This window comes from Blennius ocellaris (assembly GCF_963422515.1).
Source record: "Blennius ocellaris genome assembly, chromosome: 1".
In the NCBI taxonomy this organism is placed as follows: domain Eukaryota; kingdom Metazoa; phylum Chordata; class Actinopteri; order Blenniiformes; family Blenniidae; genus Blennius; species Blennius ocellaris.
This window is the reverse complement of record NC_137650.1, coordinates 14,445,972-14,463,077: the sequence shown is the minus strand read 5'-3', so window position 1 is coordinate 14,463,077 and position 17,106 is coordinate 14,445,972. Positions and strand designations below refer to the sequence as shown.

General features: G+C 40.7%; 1 protein-coding gene across 1 annotated transcript in view; it reads left to right on the top strand.

Moving 5' to 3' along the window:
- cemip (cell migration inducing hyaluronidase 1) overlaps positions 1-17,106 on the top strand; it is a 215,541-nt gene that overhangs the window by 173,470 nt on the left and 24,965 nt on the right. Inside the window, exons 17-22 of the mRNA XM_080501910.1 lie at positions 1,651-1,720; positions 2,234-2,362; positions 6,280-6,365; positions 11,681-11,812; positions 13,503-13,538; positions 16,921-17,076. Of these exons, the coding sequence (XP_080358036.1) occupies positions 1,651-1,720; positions 2,234-2,362; positions 6,280-6,365; positions 11,681-11,812; positions 13,503-13,538; positions 16,921-17,076 (609 nt within the window). The remainder of the gene's footprint in view (positions 1-1,650; positions 1,721-2,233; positions 2,363-6,279; positions 6,366-11,680; positions 11,813-13,502; positions 13,539-16,920; positions 17,077-17,106) is intronic.

The following is a 17,106-nucleotide window of genomic DNA, read 5'->3' as shown; positions in this document are numbered from 1 at the left end:
ACTAAACCTTGATTGGGGCTGGCTGAGACCTTGATTACACTGAGATAATTCCTTTCTGGTACAAACGGAGTTTCAGCAGGGGGGTGAGGAGCTGAGGGGTGTACGTGCTTGTTAAGGGTGCATAATTGAGAGGAAAGGTTAAGAGGTAGGTCAAGAAGATGGCTGGGGCAGAAACTGAAAGCACTTTTCCATGGTTTGCAAATTAGATTTCTTTTTCTTTTTTCTCTCTCCTTTGCTGGTTAAAGCGATGTTGAGATTGGACATTGGTCATTTTGGAACATGGCAACCACTTTTCACTATCCTGATAATCTAATTCTGGTTTAGAAAAGGTTTTAATCTAAATGTTCATTCAATATCATGTTCTAATCAGTAGAAGTTAGAAAATAAGTGAATCTTATGGAAGTAAATGGCAAACATTTGCACATGCTTTAACACACTTAAAATGTCAACGGTACGTTTATATGGTATCTACATTTTCTGCTGTATTTGCTGTAAGACTTTATCATGAGCACATAAGATTTTTTTATTTTTTTAATTAAGACCATTTCCACTTGATCCACTCAGTATTTTGCTGGTGGTGTCGATTGTCCAATAATCCCACGGTTGGTTGTTGGATCTTGGTTGGGGTCTTGCTCAGTGGGATTCACACCTTCAACCCTTCTAACATAAGCGCACTTGTCTTACCCCGAGGCCGCCATTTCTCCTCACAGTGTAAAAGTGGTTAAACACTGCATATGAATCAGTTCAATTAGGTATTTTTAAGTTTCAGATCTGGTATTCAATCCAATCACTACCAACATTATTATACTCTTATGTTATTGTTTTTTTTAATATGCTTGTCACTTTTATTGTTTTTTTTAATCACCATTATTATTGTTCATATTCTTTTGCTACTCTTGTGTTACTCTCGTTTTGCTGCTGCAACAGTGCTAATTTCCGTGATTGTGGGACAAATATAGATGATCTTATCTTATCTCTTGCTTAGTGTCCAGATCTTAGTGTGCAGATGCATTCACAAGACCCAGTTATTTAAAACCCAAAACGAAAGACTAAATATTTTGAGTTAAAAACCCAGAAAAGAATAGCATGTGCTGAAATGTTTGATAGTATCAGAAGCATGGTATTTAGCCTTCAGCAACCAAGCAACACACACGCTTGAATTTTCCGTAGCTGAAAAGTTGAAATAAAAAGGGACCTGAGATACATGCAATGAACATGACCTTGTAGTTTTGCTCTAACTTGCTTTTATCACTCAAATTTAAAAGCCACAGATTTGTTGATTTGGGTTGTTCTGTAACAGATTTATGTGTGCACTCAGTATTGAATTACATTTGTTTACCTGCTTCCATTTTACACAACTGAAATTATACGTCCACTTTTATTAGAGCGAGAGCCGAGGTACCAGCGTGAGGGAAGAAATAGTCCATATGTACACAGAACACCGCTGTCACTGTGAGGATGGTTGAAATCATTTTCCGCCTTCGGTTACTGTTTCTGTCTATTGAGAGCCGGCACTCTCGCTTCCTTTATTTACCCCTACATCAGAAGTTCAAGCCATTTATGTGAAATGCAATAACCAAACTCCGCTTTTTTTCTCCCCCCTCTCTCTCCTCCTCTTCTCTCTTCTCTCGCCCTCCTCTCCCGTTATAGTGCCACTTCAACTTTCTGGATCGCCAACCCCAATAACAACCTCATCAACTGTGCTGCTGCCGGCTCTGAGGTGAGTCCCCCCCCCCCCCCCTCGCTCCGACTTTTCACTTTCACTTCCCTCAACCGCCAGCGCTCCACCCGTGCGCCCTCCCGCTCCCCCGCCGCCGCCCCCATCTCTCCAGGTGCAGGTCTGTCTCATTACCACATTGCCAGGTCAGATTAATGGCTGTATACTCCTATTAACTTCAGCATCAAGCAGACAACAGACAGAGGCGCTGCCGCACACTCACTATGATAGAGTGCCAATTATGATCATACTTCTGGGATTCCACCAGGATACTTCGGGCGGAATGGAGTCTCATTTATTCTCGCCGGTGTAATAACTTTCCTCATTTGCATACCTGTGTAGAACAACACAAACACAGAGCTGACATGTGAGCTACGACACCAAGGCTGTGTCACACTGCATATATATATGAACAAAGAAGTCACAACAACAAGCTGTCTTCATTCTGAGTCTTTATGTTAACAGCCACTGTTTTTCTATCTCTGTGTGTGTTTCTGTGTGTCTGTAACCCCACAGGAAACAGGATTTTGGTTTCTCTTCCACCATGTGCCCACAGGCCCTTCGGAGGGGTTGTACTCCCCCGGCCACACCGAACACTCGCCTATGGGCCAGTTTACCAACAACAGAGCTCATTCCAACTATAGGGTACGTCCAAGGATCGACGTCTCCACACGAAACACGTCACAATCACAGTTGGTACATGAATTTCTCCTATATAGAGCTTTTCAACTGCTTGAGCAGTCCCAAAGCTCTTTACATTGTTGATCACTTCCACTCATTCACACAGACATTCACACACCAATGGAAGCAGTCCCAAAAATACAGTGCAAATGTTTTGAAATCTCAAAAAACTACACAAATCAACAACAACAGGATAATCACAGGTCCTCAAATCCCTGTTTCTACAGTTTGCCGTGGTATTAACTAGTTTCCCTCTCACATGAAAAGAAACTCACTGGAAGAGGTGTGTGAAGGTTGAAACCAGCACTCATGACATTCAAAGGGTACGTCCGAAATGTCCCTCCTTTCGCCTTACCTATCGACTTTCACTTCACCCCGTGGATGACGTCACAGGGTGAAGGAAAGGTGTTAGAAGGCATAGAAGGTTAGTGAAAGGCGATCACGTTGGTGTGGCAGTCGGACCGCACATTCACTTAGTGACGTCATAATAATGCGACAGCGGCACAAGTTATTGACGTCTGTGGGGTGGTGGGGGAAAGAAATACAAGTTTCAGAAAATGGGCTATTAAAAGTGTATTTTGGTTTTAGATAAGGCAAACTCGGCACATTTTTTGAGAAGTTTCAAAAAGTTGCTTTTTCAGTGGCTCGGACCACCATTGTTGTGTAAACAGACACAGAAAATGCAAAAACAGTTTTGCATTTTCACTAGGTAACGTTGTGTAAATAGTCTCCTTTCGATAAATTCCACTTCTGCTGCAGTACTACCACTTGGTACTTTGTGTGAGCACACTGTTGAACTCCCTCTTTGAATACATGAGCATGTCTTTGCATTGTGGAAGGATGGGTTGAGGTTCGACATAAGTACAATTCACAACCGCCGTATGGTTTTACCACACCATCGTACTAAGAAGTGTACGTTTTAAATCTTGGTTTAAGGTAAACCTCTTTGAGCCACATAAAAAGCAACATTCACATCAAGAAATAGAAGGGAAAGTATGGAAATTAAACAATGGGCAGATATGAATGTGGCCGGCAATAAGTGTTGAGCGAGAACCGACATAAATGAAAGACTTTTATTAGACATTTGAAATCAGCCACTGCAGAGAAGATTGTCTGCATTGTCTTGACACATTACATTTCAATACAATAACGCCTTCCTCTCGCCTTTCTTGCTCTCGAGTTTATTTTGAATATTCAAATCACTCAAACAGCAGAGGAACGTGTCGGACGTGGCCCGCTCTGCAGAGCAGTGAGGGTGAGAAAGTGAAGGTGGAGGTAATAGGTGGAAAGCAAAAACAACACAATGGAGGACAGACAACAGAGAACAAAGTGAGTCGACGTGGCGGGGATGGGATGGAGCGGATAGGAGGAAGCTGGAGGCGCCCACGGCAACAAACACAGCTCGAGCAGCCAGAGATTTATGAGGCGCTGGTGAAAAGCAAGTTGCTATTGTTATCTCTCTCCTCTCTGTGCCCCCAAACAGTGATCTCCTTCCTCTCCCATCTCACTTTCCTTCTTCACTTTTAATTTGTATCACCCTAATGGGAGCGCCGCTCATGTCAAGCTGCCACCTCAGAGCATTTTGCGAGAGGAGAGGTCACGTCAGGGCTGCAGGTTGAGCATTCAGAGCAGCAGCACAATGGCGACAGCTTAGTTTTGAGGCAGTAAATTGGCTGAGGGGAGGCTTGGCTTCTCGTGACAGTTTATGTCAGGGAAAGTTGAAGCTCCACAGTTTCACAGTGCTGACGTATCTGGGAGCGGCTGTACTTCGCAGCATGAATTGAAGTGGCATTAAATGTTGTTGCTCCGGTTGTGGGATTTAAAACCTCCTTTTAATTCAGCCATGGCACAGATGATAGAGTGAGTTGTCTTGAAATTGTACAGATCAGTATTGTTGCCTTGTGGACAAGACACTAAAACCAAAGGTTCTGCAAATGATCTGTGAGAAATTAGGTAATGTAGGCTACTTTAAGTGTCATCAAGCAAATAATATGATAAGTTGTTTAGAATAGATCTGAGGCAATATCCTAAGGACTATTTGCCAAACAAGTTATTATATTACTAAAGAGGGTGTCAAACTCATTTTAGTTCAGGGGCCACATACAAGCCAAGGTATCTTGATTGGGCAAACGTGATGAAAATGTCTATATTATCACAAAAACCAAACATTTACAATTGAAAATGTCTACAATCTCAACATAAAGCAAATTTTAATGAAACCTTGTGCTGGAAAATACAGTGAAGTGTCAAAAAAAACAAAAACTGTTGCATCGTGCATGTTTTTACAAACTCACCTTGACAGCCTGGCTTTGAGGCTAATGCCAGTTTAATATGCAATGATCTCAGGGTCTAAGGAAATTTGTTTTAAAAAAAAAATCAATGTTTTCTTTGAAATTTTTATGATTTTCTTGCTGGTTTGATTGGCTTGATTTGGGGCCTCTTGTAGGATGATTTTCGCCCATTGGTCTACCTTATGTTTGACGCCTCTGCATTATTCAATTGGCTTTTACATTATTGGAGTAGAATATGAAGAAAAAATAAGATAATCGGAAAACAGATTAACTGCTGCCAAAAACATATGGATGGTATAGTCGTCATATCGCTTCATTGGTGATACATGCCATGCATTAATACGTTATTGGCAAGTTATCACAGTCCTGGTTTCTGCATTGGTAGGAATATGAGTAGAATTTAGGAATTACCATTCAGATATATTGACATTGCTCTACCTTGCACCCATGTGGGGCAATATCTTTTAATAAACATGTTTTTTATTTTTAAACCATTCCTATCCAAGTTCAGGTCGGACGTTACAAGCTGACAAAGGCAATACATGAGGACACACAAACACAACTGGGATACATTCAGATTCACCAATTAACATAACATTGCTGGATTGTGTGAGAAAGTTCTACCCACAGGTAAAATATGAAAACTTGATGCAGAAAGGCCCTGGAATGGATTTTGACATCTTTAAACTATTAGCTAAATATGCTAATCTCTACACTGACAAATCTACATGCAAATTAATGTGCAAGAGAGAGCAGGCATGAAAAGATTAGCAGGATGATGTGTGATTCTTTTGAAATGTTTTCCCGAATTAGTCATAAAATAAACTACTGAGCTACATCCAACTCACAATACAGTCTGGCAGTACATGCATTGGACCTTCCAAATGGGTTCACTGACTTTCTTTTGACTCCTGTTAAAGCAGCTGAACAGTCAGAGACACCAAATCTAAGCTACAGTCGTATAAAACAAACACGGTACATCTGTTAGAGTGACGAGCAGGTCGGGGTTAATAACCAGCTTTATTGCACCTTCCACAAACGCTGCCAGGGGTGCAAGATTTAGCATCCGTGAAGCAACATTACATAAATGGAAGCAGCTGCATCTGATTTTCCCACAAATGTAACGCGGCTAATTAGGACCTGACGCGGAGGAGCTGTGCAACATGTGTCGGAGGAGAGGTGCAAAACCAAAGTCTTCCGCTACCGAGGCTGACTTATTCCTAAAGGGAGCCAGTGAACATGTTTACCAACTAGAAGAAATATTCATGCGCTCGTACGGCGAAGAAAGGGAGGAAAGGACATTGAAGCGTTGGCTCAACTGAAAGGTCAGCTTGTTGAATAGAAATTGTGATATTTTCAGTTAGAAGCCTCCACTGTGCTTTCTATCAATTTCACATATTCTGGAAACAGAGACAACGAGCAAACAAAGCCGGACTTGTATTTGGAAGTATCCACAAAGTCTTGGTAAATCGGCTCCTCTGGGTTTTATGTAAGGGGGGAAGACTTGTAATGTTGGTTTTTAGTCTGTGTTACTTGCATTACATATGTAACTGTTCTTTTTGGATCGTCTTGTCTTGTTTCCTGCTTTAGGCTGGGATGATCCTGGATAATGGGGTGAAGACGACCCAGGCCAACGACAAGGACAAGAGACCCTTCCTGTCCCTGGTGGGAGCCAGGTCAGACTCTACATCCAGAAACACAAACATCTGTGCAACATGCTGAAGTCACAACATACCCAGTTTAATTCAGACCTCTGTAATAGTTTTTTTCCCAGAGATGTTTTCTAACTGACCAATGTTGGGATTTGGTTTAATACCAATACTTCCAATCTCACTGCAGTGTGATTGACAATACATTTGCCGAAATGGACAAAGTGGTCAGAGTTGAGAAGACCAGTGTGTCATCCTGACCTCACGCCTTCAGAATGAACACACCCTTTACGTCTCTCTTCATGTCATCTTTGCATTTTTTCTCAGAAATCCATAATGACTAAACCCAAAGGGATAAAAGCAGCTTGTAATGGAAAGCAGTCCCAACCTGACAGGGATGTTACGCTGTCCTACTGACAGTGAATGACAAATAGATTTTAGCCACCGTCTTTAAGACGCCATCATATTGGTGCACGATTCGCCCTTCCTCTTGTGATTGATTCAGATTCAATGTGCGTGCCACGCCTGCAGAAACCTCCACTTTGGTGGAGACCAGGTCTTTCTTTTTACGTCATAGGAAGCTGCCATGCTGCAGGACGGTAGCTCCATAGTGTCGTCATAGATCAGGGTGTCAAACATAAAGCCCGTGGGCCAAAACCCTCCCACAAGAGGTTCCAATCCGGTCAAACCACCAAGACAATAGTAAAAATTTCTAAGAAAATATTGATTTATTAACAAATTCCATAAGAGTAGTGAATAAAACACAACACTGAGACCATTGCAAACTAGCATTGACCTCAAAACCATGCTGTCAGGGGGAGTTTATAAAAAACACCCATCATGCAACAGCTATAGGAAAAGTTTTGGGTGCATTTCACTGCATTTTGCACCAGAAGGCTTCATGTTGAGATTGGAGTCATTTTCAGTAGTAAGTGTTTGGTTTTGTGAAAATATAGACATTTTCATGGCGTAAACTTTGCTCTACAACAAAGAAAGCTTTTTAAAGTTCAAATTTAAAAGCGAATATGGCACTATTTCACTGGTCCAGGCCACTCTAGATGAACTTGAGCCCCGTTTCCACCGCACACAAGTGCCGGGACGGAGCGGCGCGGTATGGAATAGAGACCCCGACCAAAAGTTTGGGTCGCGTTTCCACTGCAGAGAGGAGCTTAAAAAGTGGGCGGGGCTTATGAGCTCCGCAGAAATGTGACATTACAACAGAAAAGAAAGTCGTCAGATCTAGATCTTGTGAATCCTCTGTTGTTGTTTACATCCTCCACTTTGCACTGTTATTTTTTGCGGCTGCAGAGCTGCAGCCGCAACTTCCGTGTTTGTAGTGAGAGAGCGAACGCTCCGGGCACTTGCCGGCGACTTGGGGCGGAGCGTTCCCCCCGGTTGGCTGAGGCACAGACACGGGAGTCTGGAGCTTTCTGCTCAAACGCAGGAGTAGCCACTCCATTTCGGTGCTGATCGCAGTCTGGCAGCACAGCGCCGGAACACAGAGGCGCCGAGCTCCGAGCTCCTTTTCATCGCTTCCACGGTCCGTTCCCACGATATAGCGCCACTGACCGCGGTTGAACAAAACACTGACCGCTTCTGGGAAGTGGAGCTGCCCGAGCGCGATCAGCCGAAAGCTCCAGACTCCCTTGTCCCGGACGCGCATCCACGCCACGGCGAGCGCTATGCTACAAACAGAAAACTCCAACGCGATGCAAAGTCCCGAGCTCCAGTCTCCCCCTGCCTTAAGTCCGCTCTTTCACGACAAACACTAAAGTTGAGCAGCAAAGAAAAGAAAAGGAAAATAAAAACAACCAGTGCACAGCTGACCACACTGACAGCAGAGGATTCATCCAGCCGACACATTAACATATTGAGGGCGTGTCGTAAATCACTGACCAATCAGCAGACAGCAGCTCAACCTCAGACCCGTCCCATGGTCCCCGGCACCCCAACGGAAGGGTAGCAGAAAAGCGGTCGCTTTTGGAGCGGTCTGGAGCTGTTCAGGCCGCATTCCTGTCGTGGCACGCGAACCGGAGGGGTTTAGACCGGTCTGGGCCGGCACTTTTTGTGCGGTGGAAACGGGGCTTTTGGCGATATGTGGCCCCTGAACTCAAATGTGTTTGACACTTCTGTCATAGAGGAACCTTGTGAGGATGGGTCAGATGAGTGATGTAAATCCTCCCAAGTTGTTTTTATATTGGTTTCATGCCATTGGAAAACAAATTTACATTATTTTGTGCAAGAAGCAAGACTAAATGAACCAGAAGAGAAAACTCAAAAACATTGATATTTGCAGCTGTGGCTCAGTTGATAGAGCAGTTTGTCTTCCAAAACTAATAACCACAGCAGAGCTGCACAATATATCACAAAATTATTGTTATTTTGACATCAATATGCACAATCTACATATTACAAAACACTGATTGAGTGAATGATGTTTCCATGCATTAATGCTCTGCAATCCATAAAACTTGTAGATGTAACTTCATTGACAGCATTAGTAAAGTGATACATGGAGGCCAAAAATCAAGGAAACAAACCCAGAAAACAACATAATGTCTTTTCTTCTGCACTGCTGCTGGTGGGAACTGCAGACGCACATCCGATGACAAAAACAAAAAAACATGGCAAGTGTTCTCATTTATACCGCCGTTGCAGTACTTGGCAACACGACCGCATGTACGCACAATATCCTGCAGCTCCGGTTAGCAGGTGGATCTCTCATCTCAACTTGTGCATGTCTCGACTGCAGTCTGAATCGCTCCCGCCGGCGCGTCACAGAGTTTGCATGGCGCCGTGAGTGCATGAATCAGATCAGTTAAAGCACTTCGGGAAGCAACGAAATGATTCGTTTACTTTTTACCAGCATGCACATATATTGATTTTGCATCATGATCGTCCTTCAGCTGCGGAGCAGTCGACTTTCCTCCAGGCAGTTCTGTCCTCTGCCATTTTATCTGGCCCGATGGATGGATTCCTCGTATGAGCGTCAGCTTGGCCGTCTACCAGTCACCCTCTTTACCATGAGTGGGGATGTGCACGAGTTCAGAGTTGCCCATGCACAGCGGGTGTCCAATCAACTTGAGCTTCCTTTTGTATGACAAATGCATGCGAGAAGCCTGATTCTTGTGCAGACATCTGCACTGAAGACACTGTCTGTACTTGATGTGATGCAGACCAATAGGTGGCTAATTAGTTTGTTTTTATTTTGCTTTTTTGTGCACAAAAATGTAAGTTTGGTTTCAATAGGAAGAGCATTTAGCATGTTTACATATAGTCACCTTTACAGGATGTTTACACTGAGCCCAACGTGTATGATTTCTTCCTTTTTTACCTTGAGTTGATCATCAGAAGGTATTTTGAATATCAGACGCACATAATACTAACATACAACCTACCACCTCTGTACGTATATATTAAGTCATTCTGTTTCCCAAATATGTATAGAAGTATGTATGTGATTATCATGCAGATTTCTTGTTTGCTCGTTCCACCAGACATTATTTGTCACTGACGTTTTTGTGAATTACCCCGATTTCAGCCACATTAATGCAGTTTAACAGATGGCAGCAGTGTGATTTAAATGAAAATAAGTGAAAGCCTGAAATGAACTGTTGATTATTCATTTCTTAATCGGAGTGAAAGCTTGGTGGTTAAATCGGGAGGAGAAGACAGATGTAAGGAGAATCACATCAAGTGTGGAACAGACAGCGACATGCATGAAGAGGCTATAGAAAAGTACATTCGGTGTATTAGACATAGACGAAAAGTGATACTGTTGTGTATGTCTCATATAAAGCAGAAAACAACTCTGGATGGTTCATTTCAACATTGTTTAACATTTAATATATCGTGGTTTTGATGGAGCCAGTTTCAACTGCTGGTCATATGCACCTGCTTTAATTCATAAATTGTAGTTTTGTGCAAGTCTCCCCAATACAACAATATTCCAAGTGAAAAAATTTTATTTTGGCATTTTCGTTTTAGAAAAGTTTCACATTTATACAGCAACGTTCTAAAAACGATGTCGTTTTCGTGTTAGGCCACTACGAGGTGCTGTTGTTTTAGTAATGAAACCACACACGTGCGCACAGATAAAGATACACTATAAATACTTACAATGGGATTAAGTGGACATTCATATCGACGTCCCAGGTGAATATGAACTGGAAGTCTTGACACATTGGAGGCAAATGTTATTATTGTCCATCTACGCGCACATGTGCAGAAGAACTATTAACTACGGCCATGCTGCGCAGTAGTAGCAGTGGTAGCAGTGGTTTCCTAGTTTCCATGACGCTCGTGCCTCGGTTTTCAAAACGTTGTGTTGTCAGTGGCTCCGAGCACCACTGTCATGTAAACATACACCAAAAACACGCCGAAAGTTTTCACTTGGAAAAATTTTTATTTTATAGCACTGTATTAATTCCTACCGAATTGACCCATCAGTTGCAGCAACAAAGAGCAGCGTTCAAGTGGAGCACTGAGGGTCTTGCTCAGGTACCCCCAGTGCATGTTTTTGGGGAATGTGGGAGGAAATATTTGAACCCATGACCTTCTTGCTGTGAAGCGAGATCACCAACCACTCTGCTACTGTGCGGCCTTAATCAGTCTAACATATAGCTCACAAACAAACGTTGCGCCATCTGATTGAATCCATTTAGTCAAATTTGTTGCATTTTACTGCAAATAATACAATCTGACAATTTCTGCACTTTCTGAAGTGTCAAATATTGAATGAAAAGTCGAAGAATGTACAATATCCAGCCAAAGGAGACAGAAACTAATTTTTCAATCAAAGTAGCGGCTATTATGAAAACCTATCTCTGTTGGTAACACATCCTGGTTTTTTGTTGTTTTCAGATTAGCACTGAGAAACAGAATCTAAAACAGGCAGTTTCAGCAGGATGCTGCAATGAAAGCGAGCCATTTGCAAGCAAACTTAACCATATCATCATAAGTTTACTGTGAGAGTAATGAAAACCCGCACACTAAAGGCTGCACAGATCTTTCAGTTGGAGAAGCATCAGGCTTATGCTTGTAGATAACTGATAGATTTCAGATTTTACTCAAAAATATGAACATTTTCAGAAAGCAGTGATACTTCTTTTTGGCTTGAGTTAACTTTCAGTTTACTAAGCTATTAATGGTCTGACCCAGTTGAGATCAAAGCTGTATGTAGCCCCTTAGAATAATGTGCTGTACTGTTGATCCAGAGCATCAATCAAACATTTTTGAAGTTATTTGAACTTTAACAAAGAAGAAAGTTTGGGAATTACAGAGACAAAAGTGTGTAATTAACCACAAATGTTATACCTGTGTTTCTCCTCTTGGTTGTGTAGGTACGGCCCTCACCAGGACGCGGACCCCTTCAAACCCAGAGTTCCTGCTCTCATCCACCACTTCGTGGCCTATAAGAACCAGGACCACGGCGCCTGGCTGAGAGGAGGAGACGTCTGGCTGGATGACTGCCAGTGAGTACCGAGACCCGACAAGGGTTTAGCCCATCGGTGAATGTTTTTAAGTTGAAAACAGCAAGCTTGTCTTTCTTAAGTGATCTTATAATGCATAATTGCAATCGAGTGATTGAAATCCAGCCAGAATCTGTAAAGTGCAATAAGAAGCTGCCTTCAATCACCTTGACCGATGACATGAGTTGTACAGGATGCAATCATCCTGGCAAATGCAGTGAAGGGGACTTGTCCATGAATACTTTTTTGAGAGTTTATTGGACTCAAAAACACCCAGCCTGTTCTGGTGATAAAAAAAAAAGAGTGGGATAGGTCACACCTTGTGTTATTATTGCGGTGTTACCATGGTATTAGTAAAATGTCCAATGAATTCAGAACACATACCACCAAGACAGAATCTCAGAAATCTAATTAAGGATTATCTTTTATGAATGAATCCCAGACGAGCTGAAATTTATGGGCGTAAACACAATATGGAGAGAAAAATGGCTTTAATACAGTTACACACATTAGTGTTTTACAATAATTAAAGCCGATTGAATAATTTATTTTGTCTCTGCACACTGTTGAATAAGACCTCGATGGTGCATTGGAGTAGATAGAGATCCAGAGATACTACCAGTCGAGAAAGTTCCATATTGGAGGTGGAAAGCTTATGTAGTTAAGAGAAATCACCACCCATTTACTCACAGGTTAAATGATAATATTAAAGTCAATCAGATTTGAACTAATTGGAAAACATCTCATTTATAACTTAAGCTACTGACAGCTTCAAGATGTCTGGTTATATTTGCAATAGGATTTTTTTCTGACTATTTAACTGACTAACTAGTTCCATAGGCTGTCATGTTGAATTATGTCAAATATCTTTTAAATGTTTTCAAAATGCTGAGAATTTCAATATTTTCCCAGTAGGGAGTTCCAAAGAGGTGTATGCTGCATTTCCCACTACGAACCTTCTGAGTTTCCCCAATTAATCATGAATGTTTCACATCAGTACTCATTGGATCACTCTTGTCCAATCACATGGATTTATTGTGTCTCGATATCACAGACAGATTTACAAAATTCTGACATCCTCACAGGTGTATGACTGCATGTAAGAAGTATCCCAGTAAACTGGTTGATCGAGAAGATCCAAAGGTTCTGACATGCATTGGGAATGGATTTTTTTTCTGCTTAGTTGGTTGAGAGGAAAATGTCCACACAGGTTTGAAACACAGTGCATCAGAGCACAGGGGATCAAAGCCGCGACACGTGTCCTGCCTTGATGATTGTATGCTGATGGGAGAGCTCTCATCTCGACGGGAAGTGAATCCCCTTCAACTGCCACCATCAAAATACCAAACATGAGAATAATCTCACTGATGAGGCACTTTGCACATTATTTCCCTTTCATTTGTCACATATTTAAATGTTTAAGGGAAGTTTTGAAGTCGGCTAAAGCAGCACAAATGTTTCATTATGAGATTCACAAAGCAGAAGTTGGGTTTTTTTTCTCTCTCCACATTTGATGACACAGATGAAAGGAAGAAACTCATCCGTGTCTAATAATAACTTTTATCATTTTCAAATTGTGTGTGTGTGTGTGTGTGTGTGTGTGTGTGTGTGTGTGTGTGTGTGTGTGTGCGTGTTCCCTGGAGCCATTGCACTTTTACGCTCGTAACAACAATATTCTTTCTTTCTTGTTTAGATTTGCTGATAATGGCATTGGCCTCACTTTGGCGAGGTAAGTCTTCCCCTCTATTAAAGCTTCGTTCATATTTCCATGGGTTGAAATAAAGGGCTGTTGAATGCATTTGCTGCGCTCATGCCCCGCCCCACCCCCACCCCCACACCCCCCTCCCTTCTTCCTCCCTCAGTCTGTGTGAGTAATTGGAAAATGCCTTATAAGGACTCTGCTTAGGATGCGCTGGGAAAAGGGGCGCTTTGATGCGGTGTGAAAAGTAATTTAGGAGTGCGATGGTCACAGAGGTGGGAATTGGTGAGGAGTTTTCAACCAAGCGGTGGCAGCGATACAGCTGTACTTCAGCTTCCTCTTTCTCACTGTGTCTGCTCTCTGTCCATATCAACCAACTAGCAGCAAAATAACACAAACACTGAATACACCTCAAGAATATTGATGGTGCAATGTGGTTAAAGTGTGGTTACTATTATTTTTTGTTGGGTCGGAGCTTTTCCAAACATGCATTGTGTCTCATAATTCTTAATATTTGTGAATAAAGCATGGTATTTATAAATGCAGTGAAGCAGATCTGACACTTCAAATGCAAATAGCAAATATGTATATGTAGAATGCAAAATGCTTCTCAATGTAACACCAGTTCGATATTAACAGAGAAGAACCTTTTAAAGTTGAATAAGATGAGATTTTCAAGATACACAAGCGAAACCATATCAGCATTTAAAATCAAGTTGAAAATAAATCTAAATAAAAACACCAAAGATAAAATACGAGGGTAATTCAACAGCAGTAACAAACAGTAATTCAAAGTCAACAGTCTAAGATAATGCTAGTTTAAATAAAACAAATTTAAGCTGCTTTGTAAAGCTAATACTAGAGAAAAAGGTTATTTTCCTAAATCTTGAGTGTTGCAGAACTTTATATTTCAGGTTGCTATAACATATTATATATAATCTAATGACCACATGGCAGGAAATATTTTCACTGAGGTCCTGAATAAAGTGTGCTGAATTGCATAAACACGTGCATATATTCTACTTTTGATTTGTACATTTCATCAGCGAAGAATGATGCAACCTGCAAACAGCAGTATTCAAAGAGGATCTTGCGTGCATGAAAAAATCATTTCGTGGGTTGATTGGATAGAGCAATGAGCCGCAACAAGCAAAAATTAATAATAAGATACAATAGTGTTCGACGTGTTGATTGAGGAAGTTATCAGACTTTTCAGAACTTCAAACTTTGGTCCAAAAGAAAAAAAACAATAAAAAAAATAATAATAATAAAACACAGATTCAAAAATACAGATAGTTTCTTAGAATAAAGTCTGCAAATAAGAGTTGTGAGAAGCCAGTTGATGAAAAGCCTCTCCCTTCAATAACAGCAGCAGTATTGGCATCTCTATCTACAACTTTCTTGTACATTTAGAAAAAGTTGTACATTAATGTTTTAACATGACCTCCTCTGAGCAACTCCCTCGATTTGAAACATACATGCACCGAATTTCCAAATTCATAAAGGCAAGCGTGCTATTTGTAGCGTGTGTGTGTGTGTTATTATGTGCCCTGTGAGTCGATCATCATAATTTATTATTTTTGCACAACGCAAACTTTAGCTTAGGCTCGTAATTCTTGCTGAATGTGGAAAAAACAAACAAACAAAAAATAACAGTAACACTCGTATCATTTGATCAACTTTCAGTGAAAGCTAGCAGCAATTTCTTTGTCTTTACACGTACACACCTCCCGTGTGGATTTGTCTCATTGTCTTTAGGAATAATCCTCTTGTTCATATTCAATGTGGCACTCGCTTCATTAGCAGCAGCGAGCCGCATGGAGCTGAATTACACTGATTGATGTTCACAGTCCTGGGAACACATTCAAGCTGTGAGGTGCTGCGAGTTCCATCCCTAGAAGACTTATTGTGAAATTTGAGTCTAATCTTTGTAATTAATCAGTTAATGATCGTTCAGTGTTTGTCGATGAGAGGAAATAATGGCGTGAGAAACATACACAGGAATGTTGGTTCAGCTTCAACTGGACAATTCAGCAACAATAGAGTTTAAAAAAAGTAGTAATTATTGACGCATGTTGATATTTTCATGTATTCATTTGCAGAATATGCACCTGATTGAGTAGAAAGTCATATTAAATATAGTCTTTTTTCAACAGTTTATTTTAGGACATTGGTATGCATTATGTTTAGGCAAAGTTTAATATTTTTCATCAAACTTACAAAATATGAAAACTATGAAAGAGATTTGACTATATAATGGTCATGTAACTCTGCTTTTTTATACTGATTCTAAAGATTTTCAGTATAGAAATATTAAACCACATATTTATGGTTTACGCTTTCAATGTATAAAGAGTTTTAAACACTGAAGGACTATAGACTACTGACAATAGCGACATAATGAATCCGAAGTTTAAAGTCATCTGCCTTTAAGAAGCCATGAAAATCAGTTGTTTACAATAGTTTGATTTAAACAGGTTAAATATATATAATTAGTTATTTAATCTATACTATAAATCATTCAAAATACAATATCTTAATTTATATATTTATATACCTTTAAACATTTTTAAATATGAATGATGTGATAATTGATAAGCAATTGTCTTCAGTAATCTTTTTTTTTATGTAGATGTATCGTGTGTAGATTGGATTGTAAAACTTGGTCTCAAATATAGTTTTTTTTTCACTACTAAAACTTTATGACACTTTTTAAGATGTCAAAGAACCCCACCAATACATCCATTATAATCAGCAACAATAAAGCCCTTTATATGCTAATTTTATTATACAATGTATTTCTTTGTGTGTTTGGTTGTAAAACAGGCCAATTTGCTTTTTGTTGTGAGAGATCAATTATTTCAATTAACAAATCCAATCTGAAAGTTCCAAATAATGATGAGTTTTTCCTGTTGTGAGCTCACAAATCATTAAGTGGGTTTATTTCCTGTTTGTGGCCCTTTCAAATGCCAAATAGGCTGTATAAATGTCAAACAAGCCTGTTTTAAACGTCTCATCATAACCTGAAGTGACTTTATAATCCAGATTTATTTTAAACCGAGGGATTTTAGGAAAGGGAAACATTTCACACGTAAACAAGGATTTCCCCCTACCACAGTGAAGTGATTATTTTTACATTATTGCACATTGAACATATGTATGAAAAATGAACATCAGATGTATGTGTTGGCTGCGTAAAGTAAAATGTGACATCACAAGCGAGTAAAAGGAGAATCCAAGACACTAGCATTTATTAAATATTGCTGATTTTCTTTCCTTTGCTAGTTTGGGAGAAAAGTGGCGGTTACTAACTACAGCCACTGCATAATGTCTTGATGGTGATATTTGAATGATCGATGCGATCGTCCTCGAAGGTTTCCCTCACATTGTTTCATGTCCTGTCCCTCTGCAGCGGAGGCACGTTTCCAGACGACGACGGCTCTCATCAGCAGGTGAAGAACTCGCTGTTTGTGGGTGAGAGTGACAATCGTGGGATGCCACTGCCGGACAACAGGATCTGGGGCCTCGGGGGCTCGGACCTGGCGGGCAGGACGCTGCCACGTGGCGTGTGAGTGTCCAAATAGAGCTTTGTCTAACT